The sequence below is a fragment of the Halichoerus grypus genome, chromosome 12 (genome assembly GCF_964656455.1).
Source record: "Halichoerus grypus chromosome 12, mHalGry1.hap1.1, whole genome shotgun sequence".
Taxonomy (NCBI): domain Eukaryota; kingdom Metazoa; phylum Chordata; class Mammalia; order Carnivora; family Phocidae; genus Halichoerus; species Halichoerus grypus.
This window is the reverse complement of record NC_135723.1, coordinates 54,409,217-54,435,431: the sequence shown is the minus strand read 5'-3', so window position 1 is coordinate 54,435,431 and position 26,215 is coordinate 54,409,217. Positions and strand designations below refer to the sequence as shown.

General features: G+C 49.1%; 2 protein-coding genes across 4 annotated transcripts in view; both read left to right on the top strand.

Moving 5' to 3' along the window:
- RAPGEF5 (Rap guanine nucleotide exchange factor 5) overlaps positions 1 to 8,360 on the top strand; it is a 225,194-nt gene extending 216,834 nt beyond the window's left edge. For all 3 annotated transcript variants that reach the window (XM_078059361.1, XM_078059362.1, XM_078059363.1), the window contains 2 exons: positions 1,189 to 1,243; positions 4,259 to 8,360. In XM_078059361.1, coding sequence (XP_077915487.1) covers positions 1,189 to 1,243; positions 4,259 to 4,377 — 174 coding nt within the window. In that variant the 3' untranslated portion in view covers positions 4,378 to 8,360. The remainder of the gene's footprint in view (positions 1 to 1,188; positions 1,244 to 4,258) is intronic.
- Positions 8,361 to 23,946: 15,586 nt separating this feature from the next.
- The window catches only part of CDCA7L (cell division cycle associated 7 like), a 166,385-nt gene continuing 164,116 nt past the window's right edge, over positions 23,947 to 26,215 (top strand). The window contains exon 1 of the mRNA XM_078059360.1: positions 23,947 to 24,086. The gene's annotated coding sequence lies outside the window, so the exon portion shown is untranslated. The remainder of the gene's footprint in view (positions 24,087 to 26,215) is intronic.

Here is a 26,215-nt window from a genome sequence, read left to right as displayed (position 1 = left end):
TTTGACAGATATTAAATTAAAAAATTTTGTACTAATATTCTTTAAGCAATAATTCATTGAGGGCTTGCTGTATATGGATGAGCCTTTCCTTGGTGTGTACACGCAGGATGGGAAAGATAATGACTCGTTTGGGGAAGTTTGGAGGACCAGATAATGAATAATGTTGATTCTCGAATAATAGGATGATGTTTGGATTTTGAGATGAAGCAAATTAGAAAGTCACTGTGGATTTTCCAGAGGACTAGAACATGATAGCAACAGTGTTCGGAGATTATGCTAGCAACCGGAGGGGAGGAATAGTAGTGCAGAATGTTGTCCTAAATGCTGTCTTTCTCCTTCATGGTGGAACACTAACAACGAGAGAGCTAGAAGACTGTTGGAGGTACCCGAGTATGAGCTCATGGGATCTGGTCAAAGGCAGCCATAAGGTCAAGAAGACTTTTGCCTGCAGATCAGTGAGAACTTCAAAGAAAGAAATTAAAGCAAAATCCTGAAGACCATAGGAGGGAATGTAAATCATAAACAGAGAACAGTCTCTGTAATGACATTGGTGTTTTAGAAAATGTTTGCCTTTTGTAACTATCTCCTTTCCTGTCCTGATTTGAGATACTGAGTCTTTGATGCCACCAGTATTCCTACGGGCATTCAACACATATGCGGGAGTCACCGTGTGACATATGACAGGTGCTAGGCATGCAGAGCCCTCTAGTGGCACCCAGCCTAGAGGAGGCGCAAAGATCCCGAGCAGTGCCGACCACACAGGCCAATCTATACTGTCCCAAGGAGCCTCCCAGATTCGGAAGGGAAATCTCAGAAAGGCTTCACGGAGAACAGGCAAAACATCCCCTGACATGAAAAGCCTAGGCAGATTCGGACAGGGAGATGGGGGTGGGGGTGCTGGATTTCCTGACACTGTGTGAACAATGGGCTGTTAGAGTCCATGGCACGTGGAAACCCAGGGCTCAGTTGGACTCTGTGCAGCCCGGGATGAGTGCTGTTTCTGCAGACAAAGACTGAATATCCTTTTGTAATCTGAGCTCAATATTCTCAGTTAAAGTCCAGTTCCAAATACAGCTCTTCTGTTTGCACCCAAGGGTGTAAAATCCTTCCATCCCGGCAGGTACCGCGCTACCCCCGCAGCACCCTAAGTGACCCTTCCATTGATACGTTTCCTGCTCTCCCTTGCAGCACATGATTGCCGACACTGTCCGAACCCTGAGACACTGCAGGACTAATCAGTTTGGTGAGTACTGGGAGTCGGGCACGGGATGTCAGCTCACCGCCCCTGGGCACAGACTGCGAGCCAGTCACAAGTGTTTGGTGGGAATGTACTGAAACAGATTATAAAGTGTAATATGCAGATGCTGTATTCTCTTCTCATTTCGTCATTGCCTGTTTGGGATGCAGAGGAAGACAAGATACGGCAGCTTTTTATCCTCTCTCGGCAGCAGGTTTCCCCCATACAGAGTGACTTTAGATGATCAGAGGCTCCCCACCGTACCCCTGACCCAGAAAGTCTGCTTGCTTGTCCCGGGGCTCCCAATTACCAGTGGGTTTATCAGGGGTGACCCTGTCCCTAAACTCCTTGTTTGGAGGCTTCCTGGAATAGGAACACAGTTTGCAAAAGTGCCTGAAGCAGGCTTCCAGAATCTTTACTCCTCTCCAACAAAAACTTCCTGTCTGGAGCCACCTTTCACTGAAAATGTATTTTTCTGAACACTTCTGTGGACTCCCCACTGAGATGAACGTATGTAGGAATATGTGTTCCTTTTTAAACCTCAAGCATAATTTACACTATGTTTAAATAGCATTAAAACCCTGCAGGAAGGAAGGAAATCAACTTTGTTGAGTTCAAGGAGCGTTCACATGGGCACCAGCCTCCTGACACCGGTGTTGGTGATCGGTGCATGGAGATCGTTAACCCAGAGCAGAAAGCGGAGCCTCAGAGAGTTAACCCGTTCGGCAGAGCCCGCCTGATTTCCTGACCCATCCTCTTTTCTTTGCCTTGTGCAGGTTCTGTAGATAAGAAGAGCAGTAAAAAAAATTAGAAAGTTAAATTCAATAATTATAAATCAATCAAAGCTGACCACTAAATAAAGCTTTAAGTAAAACATCCTCATTATAAAGTAATTGTCTCAATAATACAAAGTACACATAAAGTAGAAAGATCGAAGTCCTACTTCCTAAGGATAGGTGCATATTCTTAAGGATTTTTTTCTGTCCCGGCTGGTCTTGACTGGCTGTATTGTCCCCTACAAAGCAACGGAAATTCTGTATGAATTACCAAGTTTCTGCTTGAAAGGGAGAGTTACAAATACAGGACCTAAGTTTTTAAATACTTACATCAGTTACTGCCACCTGATACGTGCTTATGTAATTCTCTGTGAAGCACACAATAGATTCACTTACCGTAGAAACAGTGATAATAACACTGTTGTGGAGATTCATTCAAATGCGTAAGCATAATGTTGCTGAGTGTTGGGTTCATAGTCCTTTCATCCTCCCTTGCCTCCCAAGTACTGGTGGGTGCTCAGCTCATTCTAAGACCTCAGTCTCACTGACCAAGAGACTCTGCAAGTGTGGGCAGGACGGTTATACTGGCTTGGGGACCTCGACCCTGTCCTAACCTCCCATCACCAGGGAGTAAGTCTGCCCAGTACAAAGCATAACTCTTTGTGTTCTGTATTTACATATCTTTAAAAAACTGTGTTTGTGACTGAATTAGTGAAATTAATTTTGACAGTTTATATAGACATAGTAAACCCATGTCAGCAACGGGGATAAAATAAGATGACATTAATCAAGCCACTTAAAAATTGTACAGTGCCAGGCAGGTGTCACTGTCATGGTTGGAACCATTCATTCATTCTGCCATCTTCAGGCCAAAAAATTAAGAACAAGATTATCTTTGTACCACTATGTTTCCTAAGCCAGTATTTACTAAACCAAAAGCAGTCTCTCAGGGTCTCACAGAGAAGGTGTTCTAGAATAATACAACTTTTTGGTCACTTCCAAACAAGTGGAATGGTAAAAAACTTTAACTCCTGGTGCTTCGACTCTTTGAAACCAGGAAGCCTCATTTGCCATTAAACCTTAAGAGTTACAAGCTACCCGTGTCATACACGCCTTAAGTGATAAAACACAGGTGTCACAGAGGAGGAAAAAAAATGGACCTCACCAAGAGAAAAAAGTTGCTGCTTTAAAATGCTTAGCCTCCTGCGGGCCCTTCTCCTCAAGCCGAAAGCCACTGCTCCCATCTGAGATACCGGGAAGCCGGGGGAGGTGACCTCACCATCTGTCTCGCAGGGACATTGTTTCTCTATAGCAGTTTAGTCAGGCCCCCGGTGCCTTGAGGTTTGGGGGGAGTTTTTTTGGATTGTGTTTGGGTTTGGCTCTGGGAAGTGGCCTTGCCCCATTGTGCAGGCCGCTTTATCTCAGGCTCCTTATCAGAGCCGTCACCGCGTGGCACGGACGTACGTGCTCAGAGGGCACGAAAGCTTCTTGCAGCCATTCAGGTGCTTAACGGCCCTGGCTTTGGGAGTGGAAAACCCCCTTGCCTTGTCCTTTGCTGGGTAGACATTTTTTTTTTTTTGCTGGGTAGACATTAGCCCATCCACATACTTCTGGAAGTTGCTTTGCCTGTTAAGCATACCTTAAGTTCAGTTCTGTGATACCTGTTCATTCAAATAGTTCCTTCATTTTTTTTTTTTTTTTTTTTTTCAAAAAGTAAAGACGCCAAAGAATTATACGGCATCTAAACACAAACTCTGGTGTCCGTGCACTGAGCAGATGGGCAGTGATTTCTGACGATTCCAGACTGAGCTAGAAGAGCCAGGGAAAGCCACTGAGGCAGGCAGTTGCTGTGTCTTGGGACCGTGGACGCAGACTCGGAAGCCACATGGCCTGGGCACCGGTCGTGCTCTGCCCCCTCCTGGCTGTGTGTCTCTGCAGCTTCCCATTCTGGAGGGGGTTCACTAAGGCAATCACTGAATACTAGATAGCGTTAGGTGATAAGTGTTCTATGAATGTTAGTAAAGCAAATAGCTTGCCAGTCTAATTACCTGACCTGAGGACCAAGTCTGAGCTGGAGAAGCATCTCCACCGTGAGGATACAGACCTCCCTTCCGGCATGCTGACTTTAGGCGTCTACCTGGTAGATGTACTCGAAGCCTCAACGTGAGACTTTACTGGTATTTAGACATAGCGTTTCTGCTCTCATGAGATTGACTTGTCTTTTTTTTTTCCTCCAAAAAAACAGGAGGTGACGTGTCTCCAAAGGAGCACCAAGAGTTGAAATCCTATGTAAATCACCTGTATGTCATTGACAGCCAGCAGGCCCTGTTTGAGCTGTCCCACAGGATTGAGCCGCGGGTGTGAGGGCCCCCCGCACCTCCCCCGTAACTGCAGCGCTTTGAGCTGTGGGCACGTGAGTGCGGAGCACGTTGCTTTCCTGTGAGAAAAGAAGTTGCTGAGTTTTATCAGCATAAGATGCACACAGGAAAGCCAAGCAAAGCATGTTCAGGAAGTGATGTCAGCCGCCAGAGATGGGGAGAGGCCTCTCCGAGCTGCTCTCAGAACAAGAAGGCAGAAGGAGTCAGAAGCATTCTTGAAATGGAGAAGTCTGGTTTCTTCTGACTGCCTTTTTGATCCAACCCAGTTTTGATCTTGAGATGTGCTAGCGTCAAGACGAGAGCAGGTCTTGTCCTAGCGACCAAATGCATCAGCACGAGTGTGCATGAGCCGGGAGTTCTACTTTGCCTGGTGGTAGATTACTGTGTATAGGCTGTCAGAGAAGCAGCTCATTTGAACACCTAAAGACAGTGATGGCATCTCAAGATTTCCAGGGAAAAGGAGTGGCTGCTGTCAGTACAAACAGTGACATCACCAAAAGCCCCTCGTGTCTAGGAAGTTAGTGCGGACCAGCAGCTGGCCTCCGTGCTCTGATTTCCAGAAGGGAGATGTCAAGGCATGCATTTCTTTGCATCCACAATCACTTGTCGATGGAGGCTTGCGGGGGAAATGCATTTCTGCACAACTGATCTGCAGCTCTAGGCTGTGTCGCTTTGCCAATAAGGAAAAATAGTAGTCATCTGCAAGAAATGGGCTCACTGTTTAATTTCGGGGGATTTTCTTCACATATGCAAGAAGATTCGCATTTCTTATTGGGAACAATGTGATTTTTTAAAAAGCACAGTGTATGATAGAGGGTAGGCGCTCAGTAACGATTTCGAGGGGTGCCGGAGTCCCAGAGGTCTGCCTTCTTGTGCCTGATGAGGCCCTGGTGTTTTGCCGGCCTCCAGCAGGCTGCTCAGTAACAGCCACCACAGGGAGGCTAAGTGGGATTGATGTGGCACGCACTTAGCCCTCACGAGACAAGAGCAAGGTAGTGACTAGTGACCGCCCATCTTACAGCAAATAAGAACCCCCAAATACCCAAATGTCTGTTTGATGCTGGACACTTAGAAGTCCTGCAGTCCACCTCCCAACCGACGGCTGGAGCCTTTCTATAATTTGTCTTCCCCCCCCCCCAAAGTCTCAGAGTCTTTTAGTCTATTTTTATTCCTATTTTGGCTCCTCTAGCAAATAAAACCTCTTGTTATTCTGAAGAACTGGTTAGAGTATTTCCCTCGAGCTTCCCGTGAACAACAAAAGCCTGTGGGATACAAGAGTGAAATCCACCGCTGCGGGCTAGGTGCTCGTCACGTTGCTAAAATATAAGGGCCCTGCTTCATGTCCTCAGCCTTCATTTTCCACGCGTGTGAATTCTTCACGCTCCTGCCTGCTCATCCCTCAGGTGCCCGCACAGAACTGCTTCCTGCTGTCCCATCCACACCTTACGACAGAGATGTGCCCGACGCTTGCTGATACCCTCTCAGCGGCGCTGTTTCCTGGGCTTAGGAACCATACCGAGTTTGCAAGATCACGGGAAGGAACCACGTGGAGAAAATTTGGGGGAGGACTTTCAAAAAGACTCCATCTGTCCCCACAGTTGAAACTTGAGTCCTGAAAACTAACAGGGCTATAAGAGAAAGGCACCATCCAGGGCTGGGCCACTCAAAGACAAGCTCAGGCTACCGGGTAATGGACTGAGACCCTGGAGAAGATGAGAGCTGGCGGAACCGGGGAAAACCGGCTCCTCTCACGGCTGATCAAGGCGAAAGCTCTCCCCTTGGCAATTGTTGGGGATAGCCTGGGCTTACAGCACAAAGGCCTGTGTTCTCGCCTTTTCTCTGCTCTAGGGAGGATCATTTGGCCAGTGTGATCATGTCAGGCCATTTTGACCTTGTCTCCACATTTTACCATTAGATCTGTTCACATTAGGTCTCCATTGCTCCCACCAGAACATTAGCTCTTGAGGACTCATTTTCAGTGGGGAATGATTTCAGCATAGCACCTGCTGCTTAGATCCCAGTTCAGATACGTACACAGCCAGATGAATCCACACATACATCGCATTTGAGCACCTTCCGATGGTGTGGTCAGTATTCCACCCGGTGTGGGTAGACCCAGGCCGGGGAGAACGTGATGCTTGCCAGCACTTCGCTCCAGCCATGGTCACGTGACTCTCAGGGCAGCAGCGGGAAGGGAGGGTTTTGTGTAGTTTACATTTGCTTTTTCATCCCTGTCTTCTGAATGTCAGAATTTCCAAGTCTTTCTGAAATTTAACAACTGTCTCCAGAGATTTCCCAAGCATCAGCAGCTCAGCAGTTTCCGAAGCCCGTGGAGACTTAAATCTGGACCTCAAGAATCAAAGGCGGAACCGTGGGAGCCTGATTTGGCTCAGCATGAAACTTGCCCTCACAAAGCCGGGCTGTCCCACAGCGAGGCCGCCTGTGAAGAGGGATGGGCTGTATTCCCTTTCCAAATACTTGCCCACATCTCTTGGGAATAGGTTCTGTTCTGGCTAGAAGGGCAGACAAAGATGTCCAAGCTCCTTCCCAGGTCTTAAATTTGTGTGGTTGCCTAAGATCTCCATTCACTCCGAAAACCTCCTGTCCGCTGCCACCTTCCTCAGCAAGTGGCGCATGAGCACTTCTCCGTGGGTTCTTGCTGCGGCAGCACAAGCTCCAGACAGCCCTGCAGGCCTGGGGATGCGTCCGCGTTCCAGCAAAGCAGCCCTGCTTACACGTTAGCACAGGACAGGGTCCTGCGGGCAAAACTGCAGCCTTTCTGAAACTTTTCTCCTACGTATTTGCAGATGTTCCAAAGGCTACAGTGTTTTAAATTCACTTTTGTTATAATCTGTACAATTACCAACTGGTTATAGTGCTAAATATTATGACCTGCATTCACTTTATGTTAGTATCCTTAATGATGTTTGAATAAATGCATTTTCCTAGACCCCTGTCCACAAGCAAGTTGCGTGGAGCATACACTGAATTCACAAGGATGAGGAATAATTATAGCAAAAAGCCAGACCTCCCTGTTGGTAAGCAGAAGGCGTTGTGCCATGTAGACTAGCCTCTGAATAGAGAGAGACAGTTGCATGAAAGAGGGAGTTGGTGATTTCTGGTCCCTGGAGCTGGGCTTCACCACGGCCCCGGTCCCAGCCCCACGTCTTGTTACAGCCATCGAGCACAGCACAGATCCCAGAGCTCGCGTTCTCGGGTGGCATAGCTAATCCGAGCTTCTCAGAAACTAGGCAGAAACATTAAAATGGAGGAAGATCAGGTCCACTGCAGTTGTCTAATACGGAGTTTCTTTTAAGTGCTTCAAAGACATGTCCTTAAAATTTCAGCCTGCATATTAATGAGTGGGCCATCGTGCTTAAAACTAGTAGGGGAAAGAAAAGTTTTTAAAAATTGCCAAAAAGTTAGATGAAATTGTACTACTGTGTAAAGCAAAGCTGTGTATACTACACGTTTTTTAGCAGAGTAATATTTATTTGCATAGCCTATTTATTGTATTCGTATTACACAGTTATTAAATACTGGGATGAAATGGACGCCCTGAAGCAAGGACTCTCGCCTTTTAATGTACCATTAATTAGGACTGATGTGACATTGTCAGCTTGCGTTAACAATTAGAAGATAGAAACCCCGCAGTCAGGGTGTCTACCTAACTTCTCAGGGACTACACTTTGTAGTTTTCCACCATTATAAGAGCTGGTAAATATGAAACACTTGTGGAATTACCAGAATTGCCATTAACAGTATTTTCTTTCTCCTTATGTTGTGCTTTCTGCTTCTGTGTATATGACTGTGCTGTGTATTTATCGAAGCTAGTAAGCAATAATTTATATGTAAAAAATGGCCAAGCAATATAAGGTGAAAACTTATATAAGTCACTGTTACCTTATCTTGTATTTTCAAGTGTTTTTTAAAAATTGCTTTTCCAAATATAAGATTATGTTCAAGATACTATTCGTGCCTCATAGCTTCTTGCCGCACCTGTGGGCTCCGTGGCCTGCGTCCTGGCCCTCACTGTTTGGGACCCAGAAATCATTTGCTCACTGAGAGAGCCACCAGTAGGTGGAGAGGTTCCCAGGCTGCCATGGGGCTGTTGGGGGACCTAAGACCTTGTGTAGGAAATGACATCAGTATTCTCCTATTCTGTCGCCCCTGTCATCGCACTCAGGTGGGATCAGGACCTCTCCCTTACCAATCCAGATACCGAGGGAAGCCCCAGGCCCTGCCTGCACCGGAGCTGTGGGAGGGACAGTGAAGCACAGGGTTAACAACCAGCTCTGGGGCGGTGGGAAGACTAGACCGTATCATGGTTCAAAATCTACCCCTTCTTATGGCAGGATCATACCTCCTGCTCACCGATGTCAAGCTTTGGCATGTGGTAATTCCCTCCTGTCAGAGGATTATGTATCTCGCCATGTTGAACTCAGGAGTGGCCAAATGTCCTGCTGTGTCCAGTGAAAAATGGGGACAAGTGACCTGTGCAGCCTGTAAGCTAAAGCTTGACAAGATAGCCATGCCTGCCAGGTCGCTTCCGCCGTGAGACCTACCGTGTTCCGGGAAGAGGTGTCTCCGTCTGCCTGGGTCTCCAGCTTGGGAAGGACACATAATTTGAGTGAAACATAAAACATCATCATTAGAAGCCACTGAGGTTTGGGGGTGATTTGTTACCTCAGCAGAATTAACCCAAGCTAATGAAGTCTCCCTGGGCATGTCTTTCTCGATAAACTGTCCTTTCCCTCAGTGTATGGGCAATAGTCAGGCTTTGCAGAGCGCCTCATGGATGAAACTACTTGTTGTCACACAGCCAAGCAGAGGCCTTGTCTTTATATGGGAAAGGGTAAAGAAGACCAGAAGATGATTTTCTTGGACTCTCATCACCCAGAAGTGGCCCTTCTGGATGTCAAGGGAAAATTCTTCTCTGAGGTCATCTGGGTCCCCGCTGAGTCGCCTGTGTATTTGCTTTCCACTCACTACTTTAAACAAATAAGATTTCTAACACTTTAGACCTGCTAATATGCTTCAGTAGAGTACTCCTGCTCCGGAAGGCCCCACAATTGCGTCCTAGTTAGCGGGAGCACCAGCAGCCTTTCCCAGCACAAGAAAGGCATACCCAACAAGCAAGACAGACATACTCTGCAGAAGCGTGCGGTCCCGAGCATCTGCACTGGCTCTTGGGGCCGTGAGCTGAGATCCCTCCTCCAACCACACTCAGAACTGGGTCCAACTGTAGCTCTCAGTTTTGTTTCTCTTACGGTGACATGATGTTTGCTCAGGAGGAACGTGACCTACTCCTCAGCCCTACTGTGGCTCCTCATTATGCCTCCCTCCTCCCCCACCCCGGGCTGGGGGGTCTTCCAGGGGGTGGGTTAGGATTCCCTATGGTTGGTTTTCAGGGCATTTCTGCCACAGGGTCATTTCACTCCTCACCACAGCAGTCCCATAGTAAGCTCTGCAGCCACCCCTGAGGCCTGTGCTTCACCCCACCCTGGGGGGAAAGGAACTTCTGGGTCCTCCTCGCATGGCTCTGGCACTCCAGGGTGAAAGCAGGGCAGGGGACGGAGGGTGGGAACTCTTCCCAGCCCTTCCCTGCTGGCCAGCCATATCACCTCACCATTTCTTTCCTGCTGACACTGTACCATGTTACAGATCTCAATGCGCCTGGGCATTTTCCCCTAGGAAGACAAGAACAGGTCTACTTGTTGTGGACTTGCTCCCAATACCTCGGGCTGTTTCTGACATCCCCGGGTTTTAGACCTGGAAGTGGGGAGGGTAGAAAAGTCAGGCATTCCTCGCTGGACCTCTCTTCTCCCAGAAGACCCATAGGCAGGCCCAGCCTGGGAGCCTTGCTTGCCTGAGATGCTCCCCTGGGAAGTGGTTCTGAGCGCTCCTCCCCGAAGGCCCCTTTCCTGCTCACAGACATCTGAGGTTCCCATGTTGTCTGTGTGTGGTGAGAGGTGGTATTTTCTAGTTAGAACTTGCGAGAAAATAATCGCGTTCTGAGAGAATCCCTGTAGCTGACCACTTGCTCTGATAGTCCCGACAAAAACAAAACCAAAAACGGTGCAGCAGAAAGATTAAAGTCTGGAGGCACCTGGGTGGTACAGTCGTTTAAGCATCTGACTCTTGATTTCAGCTCAGGTCGTGATCTTAGGGTTGTGAGATCAAGCCCCGAGTCGGGCTCTGTGCTCAGCGAGGAGTCTGCTTAAGATTTTCTCCCTCTGCCCCTCATGCTCGTGCTCTCTCTCTCTCTCTTTCTCTCTCAAATAAATAAATCTTAAAAAAAAAAAAAAAAAAGGAAAGAAAGATTCAGGTGTCAAAAGCAATTAGCCCACATGGGAGACTTAAGGCAATGGCAAGATCTTTCCCAAGTTTTGTGACAACAGTGTGTCTCTGGTATCTCGTAACTCAGAAGTTCCTTTGGGAGAATCTCATATGGTGAGGCCACCACCAGGCTAAGTCCACAGTGTGGAGACCATCTTGACTGCCCACTCCGACATCCCCTGCTCATCAGCTTCACCAGCATCCCCATCCCGTCCCCCTGACTGAGCTCAGGCCCTTGCTGTCTAGTCTTTCAGTCATTACAGCAAACTTCTACCTGTGTCCTTCCCTCACCACAGGCGGTCCCATGAATTTCCCCCCATATAATCTCCAAACTGCTCTCAAAATTTTTGTTTCCTAAAACGCAGATGTGATCATGCTTCTGCCCGGCTCAAAATCCTTCAGTGGTGCCTCCAGGCTATAGAACTAAAGCTCAGTTGCCTGCAAGTGCTTCATCCTCTGGCTTCTGCTTACCTCTCCAGGCCCAAGAAACAGGCAGATGCCCCAGAAGACTAAGAATTTGGTACCCTCTTTAAACTGATATTCTGGCGGGCGGGGCGATTGATTCCTACTAAATTATCTAAATAAATACATGTATGTGAGGCTTATTTGCTACTTTCGAAGTGTAAAATCCTAAAGGCTTTAAGAGGGCCCGTACCCAGAGGAGTCCAGGCCACCAGAATTGCCCTTAGGATACTGAGCTCCTCCCCACCAGAGTCGTGCAAACAGACCTGAAACCAACTCGCTCATTACATGAGGGCTGTGCTAGAAGACCTTTAAGGTCCCTTCCAGCCAGCCAGTGGCTGCTAAGAAAGCTGGTGCAAATCTGTGATTGCTAGAGCTAGTTGGTTTTGTTTTGCTTTGGTTTGGTTTGTTTGTTTGTTTGTTTGTTTTTACAGAAGTGACTTGGCTGATGTGGGAAATAAGAACTGTTCATGCTCCTTTGTATTCAGTTGACCCCTGCTCCGCCTCAAGCTGGAAGGGAAAAGGCCCCCGCCCCTTCCCTGTCCTATGCCCCATGCTGACTCCACAGTCCTACCAGAGATGAGTGCTGGCCATAAATAACCAAATAAAGGCCCTGGAATCACTGTGGCGGGGCCTGCTTCTGAGTACCAAGCCGGCTACTGCCTCCCGAAGGGTAAGGAGGAGACACAGGAAGTGTAAACTGTCCATTCAGTGGCCTCCGCATGCCCCGCTCTGCCATTTGGCCCCAGCAGGCCTTCTCTCCCAGCCCCCTCACCTGGATCCAGCACCCAGGTCTGCCCAGTCTCTTCTCCATGCCCCCCCCAACACATTGTGCCCGCGACCCCTCCGTCCCTCCCAAGTAAGTCTTGTCCACTCCAAAGCCCTCTTGGATGACCCCATCCCCCACGGGACCCCCTTTCCCCATCTGCATTCTTGGAAGCAGGGCCCACCCATTGCTCTCTGGGGAACCACCCCCTGTTGTCTTGCCCCCCATCAGCGTGGGCTGCCTCGAGGGTCAGGAAAAGGCTTAACAGGGTGGCCTCTGAGTCCCGACTGCCAGGTTGAGATCAGGCTCAGACATTTAAGAGCTGGGGGAACTAGTGAAAGTTTCCATCTTGACTGTGCATCATAAATGGGAGGTTAATACGCCCCCACCCCACAGGGTTGTATGAGAACCACAATAAGATGCATGTGGAAGTGCTGACGACAGGGCCTGGTACGTCGTTGGCACTCAACTGGTAACTACTGGTGAAGATGATGATGATGAAGAAGAAGAAGATGACAACTGGATGCATGCCAGGAGATTTGCACCCACATTTCTACTCTATTCTGGGCAAATCCCTGAATTTCTCTTATGCTTATTGCTCTCAATTGTCAAACAAGACAATTAGCACCATCTCTGCCACCGGGCAGCCGTGACCATGAAAGGGACAGTGCGTGTGAGAGTCCTCTGTGCGTGCTAGAGTGAGAGACAAGTAGATTTCCTTTTGAATCCCTGCATGCCCCACACGACCCTGGGACACAGCAACGGCTTCCTAAATGTTTGCTGATCGATCTGAGCAAAGATGTCTGCATAGAGCCTGCAAAGTTGGGGTCCTACTAATGTCAGCATTCACACTGTCATTCACAGATGAACACATGGAGAAACGAGGCAGATCAGACCTTGGGCCTGTTCACACCTGATCCAGGGCCACCGCCTCTTGCAGCTCCCGGGAGGGAAGGCTTTTCCTTGGCCCCTCCCACCCCATCCCCAGCTGTCCCCCCCCCCCCCACCCAAACTCCGACCCCAGGGCCAGGAACTCCTGGGCAGCAGCTCCACCTAACAAGCTTCGAGCTTCCTGGTGGCCAACCAGAAGCATCATGCTTCTGACCCGAGACTGAGAAGGACAGACGCTTACTCTTCCCCTCAAAGGGATTTTCTGTGGTTTCATTTAGAGTACGTTGGTGCAAGCACTAGAGGACTGAGCCCAGACTGAGCCCCGGATGGAGATGAAGTGCCCTTTGTAAGGCAGAAAAGCCCGAGAGGCCGGAAGCAGGAGGGCCAGCCCATGCCAGACCTCAGGTTACACTTGCCTAGTGTTTTTCTTCCCCAAATCACCCAGTAACTTTCTCTCTCCTCCCGCCTCTCTCTTACTAGTAAGCTAACACTAATCTGCAACACACTTCATCAGCTCTACCTCATACACATTTCTTGAGCACCTACTATGTGACAGGTAGTCTTCTAAGTGATAGGAAAACAGCCATGAGCACAACAAAGATCCCTTTCTTCATGGAGCTTCAATCCACTTGGAGAGCTAGACAATAAACAGGACACATAAATAAAATCAGCAGGAGTAGCTCAGAAGGTAAGAAGCAGGGAAGGGGACTGGAGCGAGCCAGGCAGGCGGCTGCAACACTTGACAGGACAGCCAGGGAAGGTCGTTGCTATGGGTTGCATTGGTCCCCTCAAAACTCACATGTTGAAATCCTAACTGCCAGGATTTCAGAATGTGACCTTAGTTGGAGACTGGGTCTGTACAGAGTTAAAATGATGTCATTGCAGTGGGCCCTCTAGTAAAACTGGTGTCCTTATAAGAATGGCAGATTCGGAGATCACACAGGGAGAACACCACGTGAACATGGAGACAGTTGCTTCAAACCAAGGAGAGAGGCCTGGAACAGACTCTCCCTCACAGCCCTCGGAAGGAACGGACCCTGCCAACACCTTCATTTCAGATTTCCAGCCTCCAGAACTGCGAGACTATAAACTTCTGTTGTTTGAGCCATCCAGTTTGCAGCACTTTGTTATGGTGGCCCTGGGAAATGAATAGGGCCTTGCTGAGAAGACCTGAAAAGAAGGAGGGAGCCAGCCACGATCCCAAATGTGCACCTGGGCTTTAAGGACCAACAGGGAGTCTGGGGTGGCTGGAGCCCATCAGCGAGGGGAGAGAAGCAGAAGAGGCCAGAGACAATGTGGCCAGAACACACAGAGCCTGGATGTTTCCTCTAGCTCAAAGGAGAAACCACTGGAAGGTTTCAAGCAGAGAATGACATGATCTGATATGTGTTTCAGCGAGATCATGCTGGCTGCTGACTTCCCAATAGACCAAAAATGGGGTAAGGGTGGAAGCTGGGAAATCAGTTAGGAAGGTATTGGAATGATCCAAGCAAGATACTATGGTGATTTCCACCAAATGGGGGGAGTGGGGTGGTATGACAGAGAATAATTCTAGATATGTTTAGAAGGTAGGTATGCCCGCATGTACTGACAGACTGGATGTGGAGAAAGGGAAGAGTCAAGGTTAAACCTAGGGATTTTGGCTCAAGAAACTGGAATGATGCCGTTGTAATTATCTGGTATGAGAAAGACCTTAGAGGTAGCAGGTTTGAAGGAGACTATCAAGAGCTCAGTTTGGGATGTATTAGGCTTGAGGGGCCCACTAGGAAGCCGGAAGGAGTTTTTCTACACCAGGTCTGGTATGTATGCTAGACATGCTGGACATTCGTGCCCATCCATTTCTGGGGTTTTCACCAGGGCCAAAAGGGGAAAGCTGGGGGTTGTGTAGGATGGGCATGTGCTTCTGGTTGATTTAAGCTAAATCATGATCCTTCAGACCGCCGGGTCCATGCTCCAAGCATGCCCAGCACAGCCATGTAGAATGACGTGGAAGCACCCATCCCTTCCAAGTTCCACCCAACATTCACCACCCTTCTGGACAGCAGGCTCTCTCATGGGGCCAACAGCCGAGGCTCACGACACCCTTCCCCTACCAACCACATCTTCAACTTTGACTTCACAGATTTGTTAGGCGGCTGCCTTCTCATTCAGGCTTCCCGTCCCAGGAGAAATGCAGAAATATGAATTACATTTTTGTCATCCCAGGTTCTGGAGGCTGCAGTTAGCCAAGTGGAATGCAGTATGCCTAAAACCCGAATCCTAACAGGCCCTCAAGACAAGCATTTTAAGGTGGTCCCAGGCTTGCAACTCAAATTTTCCATTGTACAGACAAACTTTATCTAATATAAGAAAGGACTTTCTTTTAACCTCAGAACAATCCTGGGAAAAAGGAATTTTTATCTGCAACGTGCTCGGCCAAGCACACAGTGCACTTTCGGTGCTTAATGAATATCGTTGATGGACAGGGGCCTCGGAAACGGTCATGACCAAAATGTGGGACTTTAGCGACATCTGGTGGGCAAGTGACGATCCTGCGCAGAATTTAAATCTCCGTTAAAACTGCTGTTCTTGAGGGCCGGGTTAAATCAAAGGACACAAAGGGGCCCTGTTAAAGCCCGCGGCAGAGGGAGAGGCGAGGGCTTTGAGGCCATCCTTACCGGGCCTCGGTCCAGTAGGTTTTGTTCTCTGTTTTTCCAGTACAATGCAGAGCCTTTTATAAAATACAGAAATCAGGGATTGAGAAAGGAGCTGAACTACAGAATGTTGACGCTTGAAGGGGTCAGGCAGGCACTGTAATCTGTTGTCTCCTGAGGGGATGAGCGAGGGCGACGGCGGGGATGGGATGGCTCAGCAAGTCCCCTCTCGTCCCAGCTCCCCGCACCGGCCCCGCCCTCGGGAGAAAGTGAAAACCCCAAACAGGGCAGAACAGGCGCCTCCCATCTGACCTCCGCTTTCTCCTCTCTTCCGGCACTGCTGCTCACCCCCACCCAACCCTCATCCCACCCTTCTCCCCACCCCACCCCTACCCCGCTCCCCGAGAGACGCAGGTTGGCTCCACTCCAGCCCAGTTACACCTTTCAGACATCCTCGCTCCCAGGCCTTCGGACGGTTCCTTCAACCACCAGTTGCAGAGCGGTCCTCCGTGGCCTAGGAGGCGCTGTGCTACACCTGGGACTGGGTTGGCGAAGCCGACTCACCGGCCCCGCGAGCCGTGCACGGCCCCGCCTGCATCACCTCCCTGCTTTTCAGGGGAGTGACTCTTCCCAGGCCCCGGGTCTCGGCCCCTCCAGGAGAGCTGCCCCGGGCCCCCTGGCCTGCTTGGATTCCCCTCTGAGGGGAGCCTCCGACCCCCACCCCCCAGGTTGACCCCCTCCAATGAAGCGACAGCCTGTGCACTGCTCCGCGTCCCCTGCCCTCCTGACTGGAGTGGATGGTCTCTCAGGGAACAGACTGTCGTCTTAACCACTGATTTGTCAGCGTTCAGCACCCACCCAGGCAGGTGGCCGGTAGTGGTGTGGTTGCTGGGCGGCCGAAGGTAACTGTCACAGCGCCGGGGACAGGACAGCGCTGGCTACAGAGAGGCGCTGCAGCAGCCCCGGGCGGGGCAGCAGTCTCTCCATCACGGGGCCAACTCGGCCAGGGGGTCCCTTCAAGGCCCCGGGAGGATGGCCATAACCGTGAACCTGCCTGACGGGTGAGGATCCCCTGGAGCTGGGGCTGAGCCCAGGGAGGTACCTTCTGGCCCCTCCCAGTGTTCTGGTGACTGCCTGTCCAAAGAGCTGGTAGCAATCCCAGCATCTTCCCCAGCGCTTATGGCTCAGGGGAATCCAAGTTCTCTTTCCCAGAGCAGATTCCACGTAAGCCAAGCCTGAGGTCCGTGTGAGCGGCCGTCAGTCCAGGAGTCCGGGATCCACATTATCACGTTCTTCCTCAAGGCTCTGGAGCACCATCCACGGCTCAGAGGAGACCATGGGAGACATTAACTAAGCTGTGCTCAGAAACAACACTGGCGCTGGTTAGGGGTGCCGGGAATCCTCATCCTTTGCTCAGCTTTCACCTCTGCCCTGTCATCCCAACAATCCTTGGTGGCTCACCCCGAAGGCTAAGAATTTCCCCAACTCTCGTAATGGCTGAGCAGCCCTGTTTCCCCAGCCATTTACAAGCATCTGGAATATTGCCAGGTGTGGACTCAATGGGCTACCTGCAACCCACTAGATTGGAGTATTGGGCGGGGCGGGGGGGGGGGGCAAGAGGCAAAGACAAAGGATTATTCCTTCCCTCCTCCTGTCTTTCCCATGAAAGAGCCTTGAGGGCAGATCCAGGAGGAAAAGAAGGAAAAGTCATCAGCTTTTCATCCCTCAGGCACTTATATTGGCCCCAGTGGTTGCCACTGGGGCTCCTTCTGTTCTTTGCCCCAGGCACAGTGGGGCCACACTTCTCGGGAAAGGTCAGAGTCAAGATGCTGGGACCAGCCAACTCCCCAGAGGAACCTGGTTTCCATTGTGCATTGAAATTCCCATTTGCCTGGGGCTGAGCGTCCCCTCAGAATCAAAGAGGTCAGTAAAGGCCTGGGACAAAGCACAAACAGAGCCTGGAAGCCAAGAGCCACTCATGAAAATGGAGAGAAAATGGGCATTTCAGAGCTGTGCCACAGTGGGTGTGAGGCATGGCCCCTTCTCTGGCTGGCCGTGCCTGGCCATTTGGTCTCCAAACACTCCCTCCGTTTTGGAGATGCCAGGTTGGTTTGAACCCAAGACTTGGCTATTTCAGGGTGGAATTAGGGGGGATTGACAAGAAAAAAGGCACCCTCTGGATGACAAATTTGGTACTTCCTGCATTTCAGGCTCTGGTAATAAGCCCTCCAGACATAGACGACACTCTATGTTGTTATTTTGTTATTTTTCTTTTCTTTTAAAAAAAGTTCCCAATCTTAGGGGTTTTGTTTTGTTGCTTTACTTTTATGGTGCAGATACTGGCCATTCAGAGCTGCTTAGCATCTTCAGTTAGATGTTAAAAAAAAAAAATCCAGTTTTCTCCTACCCTTACCTCTGCCCTTTATTTCATTCAGTGCTCTAGTAGAAAGATTCCCGGATCATGAGTCAGGAAACCTGCGTTCTGGTTCCTGCTCCACCTTCTTCCCAGAAGTGTGACCTTGGGCAAGTCATTTCTCCTCTCTGAGCCCAGTTTTCTAACATTCTGTGACTACACAGAATCAGAGAGGGAGGAGACACGGCTTGGCTAGTTCGCTGTGTCACCATGTAATAACTGTTTTGATTCTCTGTTGGAGAGTTCATTTGTTCATTCATCCATCAGATATTTAATATACGCAGAATCATCACAGGCATGAAGATACAAAGTTGACTAAGACATAGTCCCTGTCCGTGAACAGGCAGCACGCCATGGTGGAAAGAGTATGATTTTCTGAGGGACACAGCCAGGTCCCAGCACTAATTAGCTTTATGGGCTTCGCTAAGTTTTTGTAACTTCTCTGAGCCTCAGTTTTCTCATGTGTATAATGGGCTTACTGTATAGGATGACTAACCATCCCCATTTGACTGAGACTGAGGAGTTTCCTGGGACACAGGACTTTTAGAGCTAAAACTTAGAAAGGTCCAGGCAAAGCAGGATGAGCTGGTCACCTAAATGAGAGATGAATTGAAGGGACACAGTAGCACAGTGCCCTGCATCTAATGGGGGCTCTATAAATCTAATCCTCTGCGTACGTGTGCTCATGCAGACACAGGTGAGCACGTGCTCATGTGTGCGCATGCGCGCGAGCGCACACACGCCTCTTAACATGATGAAGGAAAAATGTAAACACACAAATACGGGACATCTAAGGTGGCATATGCAGGAGCCAGACTTTTAAGAGGAGCAAGGAGGGGCTGCAGAGAGCAGGAGCCTGGGAGCTGGGCGTTGAAGGGGGAGGTGGATTTTATCAGGTGAGGGTGATGACGAGGAAGGTGCATCCTATTCGTGAAACATTTGCAAGTGCACAAAGGCTAACTAAGGGTGTTCTGTGGCTGCTAACAGAAGTGCTGGAAACAGAGAGGCCAGCAGGAGGCTATTGTAAAAAGCCAGGAGAAACGTGCCCGTGGCCTGGACTTAGGTGGCTGCGTGGGCGTACAGATTGGAGAGATATTTAGGAGATAAATCAAGAGGAATTTGACTGAGAATGGGTTCATTGAGTTAACTAAATAGATGAATGCGTGCCTCTTGGGAGATGTTCATAAGGAGAGATGTACCCTGGAAACTGCCTTAAATTCCAATGGCATTTTTGATCCACACAGTAAATGTGAAGCAGAGAGATAATCAAGGCCATGTTGTGACTCTTGTGGGCCCTGGACGTTTTGCTTTCATGGAACCCTTCCTGCATTGAAAAAATAAATCTATAAGCATTTATATATAAAGAATGTAAGTATATATGTATATAAGCATATTGGTATAAAGATGAATATAATCCAGGAGTATTATATTCCTTTTTGTCTCTTGATTTTAAAAGAAATTTTAAAACTTTTGTAGGTCCCTAAAATTATGGTGGACCTTAGACTCTGGGCCTGTGGTGCCTGAAGGATGAGGCAGCCCTGGAAGGCCACCAGATTCTGTTGCTCTGACTTTTCTCAAGTTCAATGTGAGCATGGAGCACCATCTAGTGGTTCCCATGCTTGCAATGCAGCCGAGCACCTCTGCCCTGCTGAAGAAGGTGAATCAGCAAAATCTTCCATCAGGGGTCGCAGCCCAGATCCAAATATCTATCAGCTGGTGAATGGATAAACAAACAAACCACAAGAAATTACAGTATATACATAGATTGGCAAACATTCAGCAATAAAAAGTGATGAGCTACTGTTGAACACAAGGTGGATAAATCTCAAAGCACAACACCAAGTGAAAGAAATTAGATCCAATGACATGATATATACTTCAGTTTATATGAATTCTAGAAAAGGCACAAGTATGGAGACAGAAATTAGGTCATTGTTTGCCGGGGGCCAGGGGTTAGAGCAATGTATAATGTATTAACTCTACAGATGCACAAAGAAACTCCGATGGTCTGAATGTGCTCCCCCCCAATTCGTATGTTGAATCCTAACCCCAAAAGTTGAGGAGGTGGGGCCTTGGGGAGGTGATTAGGTCATGAGGGTGGTGCTTTCATGAATGGGATCAGTGCCTGGTAAAAAGAGTCTCCAGAGAGATCACTGGCCCTTCCCACCCCGTGAGGATGCAGAGGGGCGGAGCCAGCTGTAAACCAGGAAGCAGGCTCTCACTGGAGCTTGACCTTGCTAATTCCTTGATCTGGGACTTTCCAGACTCCAGGACCAGGAAAAATAAATTTATGTTGTTTTGCAAGCCACCCCAATCAATAGGAACATTTTGGAGAGATGTATATATTCTTCATCATGATTATTGTCACGTTTATATTACTGTATACATTTCTCAAAGCTCAACAGACTGGGGCACCTGGGTGACTCAAGTCAGTTGGGCATCTGCCTTCGGCTCAGGTCATGATCCCAGGGTCCTGGGATAGAGCCCCGCATCGGGCTCCTTGCTCATCAGGGAGTCTGCTTCTCCCTCTCCCTCTGCTATTCTCTCTCTCCCTCTCTCTCTCTTTCTGTGTCAAATAAATAAATAAAATCTTAAAAAAAAAAAAGAGCTCAACAAACTAGTAATTTAATTGTCAATTATTTCTCAATAAAGCTAACTAAAAAAATAAGTGTAATGTCAAACCTCCAGACCAGACAAATTAAATTAGAATCTCTGGAGACAAGGCCCAGGTGTGTTGAGTGGTTCTAAGAACAACACTGTGCAGAGGGGAGTTGTGAGGCCAGCTTCACTGAGGCATCCCCAATGGGAAGGGTAAGTATGAAACTTTTTCTTAGTAGCTCCTCCCACTGGGCTCTGTTCAAGCCTCAGGCGGGCTCCCTCCGCATCTCAGACTGACTCTTCCTCTCCAATCACCTCGTTTCAATAACGGCCTTATTCCAGTTACAAAATTTCCTTCCTGCTCATTTTTACAGCTTGACTCTCCTGTTCACATTCACCCCTCTCGGCAGAACTGAGAGGGGACGGGGATGCTCTGCTCCCCGCAGCCTTTCTTTCCTCTGCATTTACCTGGTGCGGGGACGAAGAGACTGGCTGCAGTTCAGGAGGACCCCAAGACCACCCTCACGTTCCATGATTCTCTAGAAGAACTCACAGGACTCAGAAAAGCCCATATACTCACTCTTAGATTTGTCCAGTGAACGGACACAAAGTCAGCAAAGGGAAGAGGTGCATAGGGCGGGGTCCAGAGACTGGGCATAGGCTTCCATTTGTCCTCTCCCAGTGGAGTTACAGGACAGTGCTTACTTCTCTCAGCAACTATGTGAGCACACACACGGAGTATTGCTAACCAGAGAAACTCACGTAAGCCTTGGTCTCCAAGATTTTTATTGGGAGTAGTCATGTAGGCAAGGCTGCCTGCTCATGAGTGACTTTAGTCTTAGCCTTTAGCCTCCAGCCCGTAGAGATCAAGCTGAAATCATGTGGTCCAGGGTCCCCACCAAACATCACATTGCTGGCATAGACTATCTGGTGTGGCCCAAGGCCCCCATGGAAACAGATACACTCTTCTCAGGCAGGACATTCCAAAGGCTCAGGGATTATCACCCTGGAGCTCAGCAGGGCCAAACCTTTCTTTTGGGCAAGCTTAATCCTTCGCTGCACACAGGCCTGTCTATCTGTATGGCCAGGGAAGGAGTTGTTAACTTTGTTGCTCTAGCTCATTGTCTACATAGATTCCACGTGAATATTGGTAACCCTGGTGGACCCGAAGAATATGGGGACCTTACTGATATTCATCATTATCCCCGCACCTTGTTGTAGCCTCTGGAGTTAGAAATGGATCTCAGGAACGCCTGGGTGGCTCAGTCAGTCAAGCGTCTGCCTTCGGCTCAGGTCATGATCTCGGGGTCCTGGAACTGAGCCCCGCATCAGGCTCCTTGCTCAGCAGGGAGCCTGCTTCTCCATCTTCTCTACCCTTGCCCCACGGCTTGTGCTCTCTCTCTCTCTGACAAGTATTTTTTTTAAAAAAAAGATGGATCTCAATCAGTATTTCATACCATCCTATTACTGTAGCAACACATACAATTTAACAGTGAATTCATGACATCCCTGTATTTAGAGAAAAAAAAAATCCCTTGGCTATTTTTCTATAATACAGGCTCCAGCTTCCCACTCACTTCCTCTACTGCATCCCCCTCAGGAGTAAAACCAAAGTCTCCCAGCTCTCTTTTGTTCCCACCACCAAAGTTTAGCTCCAGGGCACACTCTGCCTATCTAAATCCATTTAGGAACTTGGCAGAATGAAAGCGCTTCTCATTTTTCCAGGGTCCACCCTCAGCAAGGCACTTGTGATTATAGACAGCAAGTTACTTTCCTCTGTTACGGTTCCTGCTGCCTAATCGTCCACCTGGAGGATCCCCCTTTGCTGGCGATCCTCTGCTGCTTCCAGCATGCTCCACGAACTAGGATTTGGTGCCTCAATTCTGTTGGCTCGCAGGAATACCCAGTGGGACCAGGGCTTTGTTGAGTTTTTCCTGAATTCTTTATGTTCTCATTGCCATGAACATTTGTCAGTGATGTTGAGGTTACTTTTTCTTTTTTTTTAGGGGCAGAGCAGAGGCAGAGGGAGAGAGAGAATCCCAAACAGGCTCCAGGCCCAGCGCATGACTCTGACGCGGGGCTCCATTTCACAACCATGAGATCATGACCTGAGCGGAAATCAAGAGTCACACGCTTAAATGACTGAGCCACCCAGGTGCCCAAGGTGACTCCTTTTTGTAATGAGATATTGTTGCTTGTATCTTATCGCTTGTCTCGCTGAATAGCTTTGATTTGCTTTAAGTAAATATCTCATGGGAATGTCACTCAATTGAATTGTTTCTGCAGATGGCATGCAGAGTTTCATCTGTACTGAGTTTCCTCCTAAGAACAGCTGAGCAGATATGTGTCATATAGTCAGCCCCACCGTGGTGACGGAACACAGCAGGGCGCATGCAGGAGGACAATGGCTTTGCCCTCTAGGCAAGGGCATGCATCCAAAGAGAAAGCACCTGGGCTCCCACGGGCCGCTGAGCTTGAGGTGGGCCCGGGAAGAGGATCATGGTTGACAGGATCACAGAGTTGATTAAGACCCACGGCTCAAAACACAGTCCTTTCCAGAGCTAGTTCCTGGGCAGGATCTGAAGCAGAGCTTGGCTATGAGCAGCCACCAGGCTACAGAGCTCACAAGGCTTCAATCTGGCATGCATCCAGGGTGCATGCAGGGTCATGGACACGTAACCAGCACAGCCACACGGAGCCCTGGGCTCAGAGGCCCGTGCGTGGGGTGTGATGCTCTGTGGCCTCCATCTGGAAAGTCTTCATAATTTTAGTTTGGAACTTGGGTGTTGTAAATAATGTCTGCTGGGACAGTGTGCTTGGAGGCTCTTCAAGTTGGGGGGGGAGGTTGTCTTTTAGCCTGGCTTGTAGTTTCTTGTTGCAAGCTGGACATGATGTACTGGGTAAAAGGAATCGAGGGAAATGGGCCACTTAGGGCGAGGGTTTAAGTTTCTCTGGCTAAGGCCTGGCCACGTGTACCGGTTGCTGCAGCTGTAGGTGTGAGAAGCGAAACTTTCTTCTGGTGTCCTGGTTTTTGTCTCCCGTGTTGTCCTCGGATTTCCCCAGAGCCTTCTTAAATCTCTTGTGCGGTGCACAGTGCTCTCAGCTACCCGCGTCGCTGTCCGGGAGCCTGAGTGATGCGCAGGAGGCAGGTGGAGGGAAGCATCCTACAGCCCGGCGGTGGGGTCTCAGGCTCCGGTGAGCCCCGGGGGCGGGACCTGCAGGAGGGCTGCTCAGGTGTGTTTCCTTTCCCCTCAGGGGAGGCTGGGAGGCCGCAAGGGGCTGGGGCGGGCAGCTCCCTTCGCCCAGGTGCACTAGGCTCTGGGGAAACGGTTTCTCTGGAGGGCTGGCCTTGTTAAGAAGCACGGGATTCTCCGCGCGTATTTAAGGAGGGCTATTTCTCCCCACCCCCTTTCCAGAAGCAGGAGGGCCTTTTCTCTGCTCTCCCCTCTGAGAGCCCGGCAGCGGCGGCGGTCACTCTGGTCCAAGTGTGGGAGCCCCTCCTGGATTCTGCCTCTCAGTCCTGCCCGCACGGGGCTTCCAGCGACCGCCCGGCGCGGGTGTCCCGGGGACTTGTGCCGCCGCGCTTCCGCCCGGTAAGTCACCGTTCTCGGGTCGGCCTGCTGGAGGCAGCGAGCCGCTTGGCTTGTGGCCTCAGTTCTCTGCTGCGTTTCAGAAGAGTTGTCGGGCTGTAGTTTGTCGGGCGTTTCATGGTGTTGTGTGGGTGGGGGATGAGGGGACGCGGGCGGGAGCGGGTGGTCAAGAGAGCATTCTTGAGATGTTTTTGGTGCACAAAGGTGGTCTTAGTGACGCACAGGGACAGGACCTCAGGGACGGAAGAGCTGCCCCAGGATTTTGAGGAGTGATTGATTATATACTTTCAAGTTGGGGGAGGGGAGGGTGGGTGGAGATCATGGAAGTTTCTGGAAGGATTTTCAGATGTTAAAGGAGACTTACAGGATCCTGGAGGTCTGGCTCTTGTCAAGCTAAGGTCGCTTTTTGCCTCTAGCAAAGCATTAACATTAAGACAGTTGCGAACTCCTTGAGGCTTGTCATGCTCTGCCTGTCCCAAGGAGTTGTCAATGGGCTGCAAGTTGTAAGGAAATCTATTTATTTGAGAAAGAGAGGGAGAGAGAGCGCGCACAAGAGGGTGGGGAGGAGCAGAGGGAGGTAGAGGGAAAGAGAAGCTCAAGCAGATTCCAGGCGCAGCAGAGTCACGACCATGAGATCATAACCTGAGCCGAAATCAAGAATCAGACACTGAACGTACTGAGCCACCCAGGCGCCCCAGGAATTTAAATTTTATCTACATTTCGTTTCCCTTTGTTCTCCTCATCAGGCAAGGGAACTTGCAAACTTCTTTAAAAGCCCTTCTGGAAACCGGATGTCCATCAACACAAGTTAAAATTTTTCCTGTACAGTTTTAAGTGGTTGTGGAAAAGAGCATGGGCTTTGGAGGCCTGGATGGTTACATTAGCTGCCCGGCCTCTCCGGACTGCTTCATTTAAAACCTTGCTACTCAAAAAGTGTATTCCTCAAACTAGTGGCATCTTCCATACTCAGGAGCTTGTTAGAAAAGGAGCTTCTCAGGCCCCACCCAGGATCTACTGAATCAAAATCCACATTTAAAAGACCAAAAAAAAAAAAAAAAATCCACTTTTAAACAAGATCCCCAGGCCATTCCTGTGCGTGTTAAAATTTGAGAAGATTCAACCTCAAGTTACTTCAAACCTTTGAGCGTTAGTTTATCATCTCAGTTCCCAAACTGTGCATGGAGGCAGCCTAGGGCACCACCGTGAACTCAGAGGGGCTCCCTGGGAAACTTTCAATTTTTAAGGGAAATAGGAGCATCTGTCCACCATCATGTGAACCTCTAGCTTGAGATAGTTCCATTTCAACATTAAATCATATCATTCCTTTTGATGATGTTGTATCAATGAGAAGCTAGGAATTGAGCTGTGATAAAATACTAATAGTGTGTGAAGATCAATATGGAGCCAGAAATGAGGTGTCCTGATTCCAAAATCTCAGGAGCTGTGCAGGGCCCACCAGGTGCTTAGTTGTTAGGGTATCAGCACATGTTACATTGTTTGAACCTGTCCACAGAATGAATAGAACAGCTAGGTATTTCTTTTCCTAGGAATGCTGACACACTCAGAGCCCTGAGAACTGAGAAAGTTTGCGAACCTCAGTTCGCAAAGGCTTAATGTTTGGTTGATTACATCTCTCTCACTTGGTTTTTGAGAGGATTAAATGATAAAAGGCATAATAAATCCTTGCCCATTGAATATTGGTTCACTTTGCCTTAATTCAGTCTACTACTTTCCTGTTGAACTTCATCTGCATTCTGTAAAGACAAGTGCAAAGCCATCATAGTAAGGTCCACAAACCCTGGCCTTAGAAGCAAGCTGTGTGTACAAGGCCACATAATCGGTTGCCCTACCGTAACGTACAGTACTTCTATCTGTAGCATTCCTTCTTGTTTACAAACCACTTCACATCCACAACCTTAACTTTTCACAACCTCATGAGGAAAGCCATTTTAGAGAAGGAAAACTAAAGCCTTCCAATTCAGAGAGGTTGCCTACCTGCCCAAGCTCACACAGCATTCTTTTCCTCCCTAAAACCAGTGCCCCTTATGTCTCTTGCTGCCCGGAGGGAAAGGAGGATCTGCAAAAACTGGGTGGACTGTGGGTAGGGAGTTTGAATTTGAACTTGGCAGCTG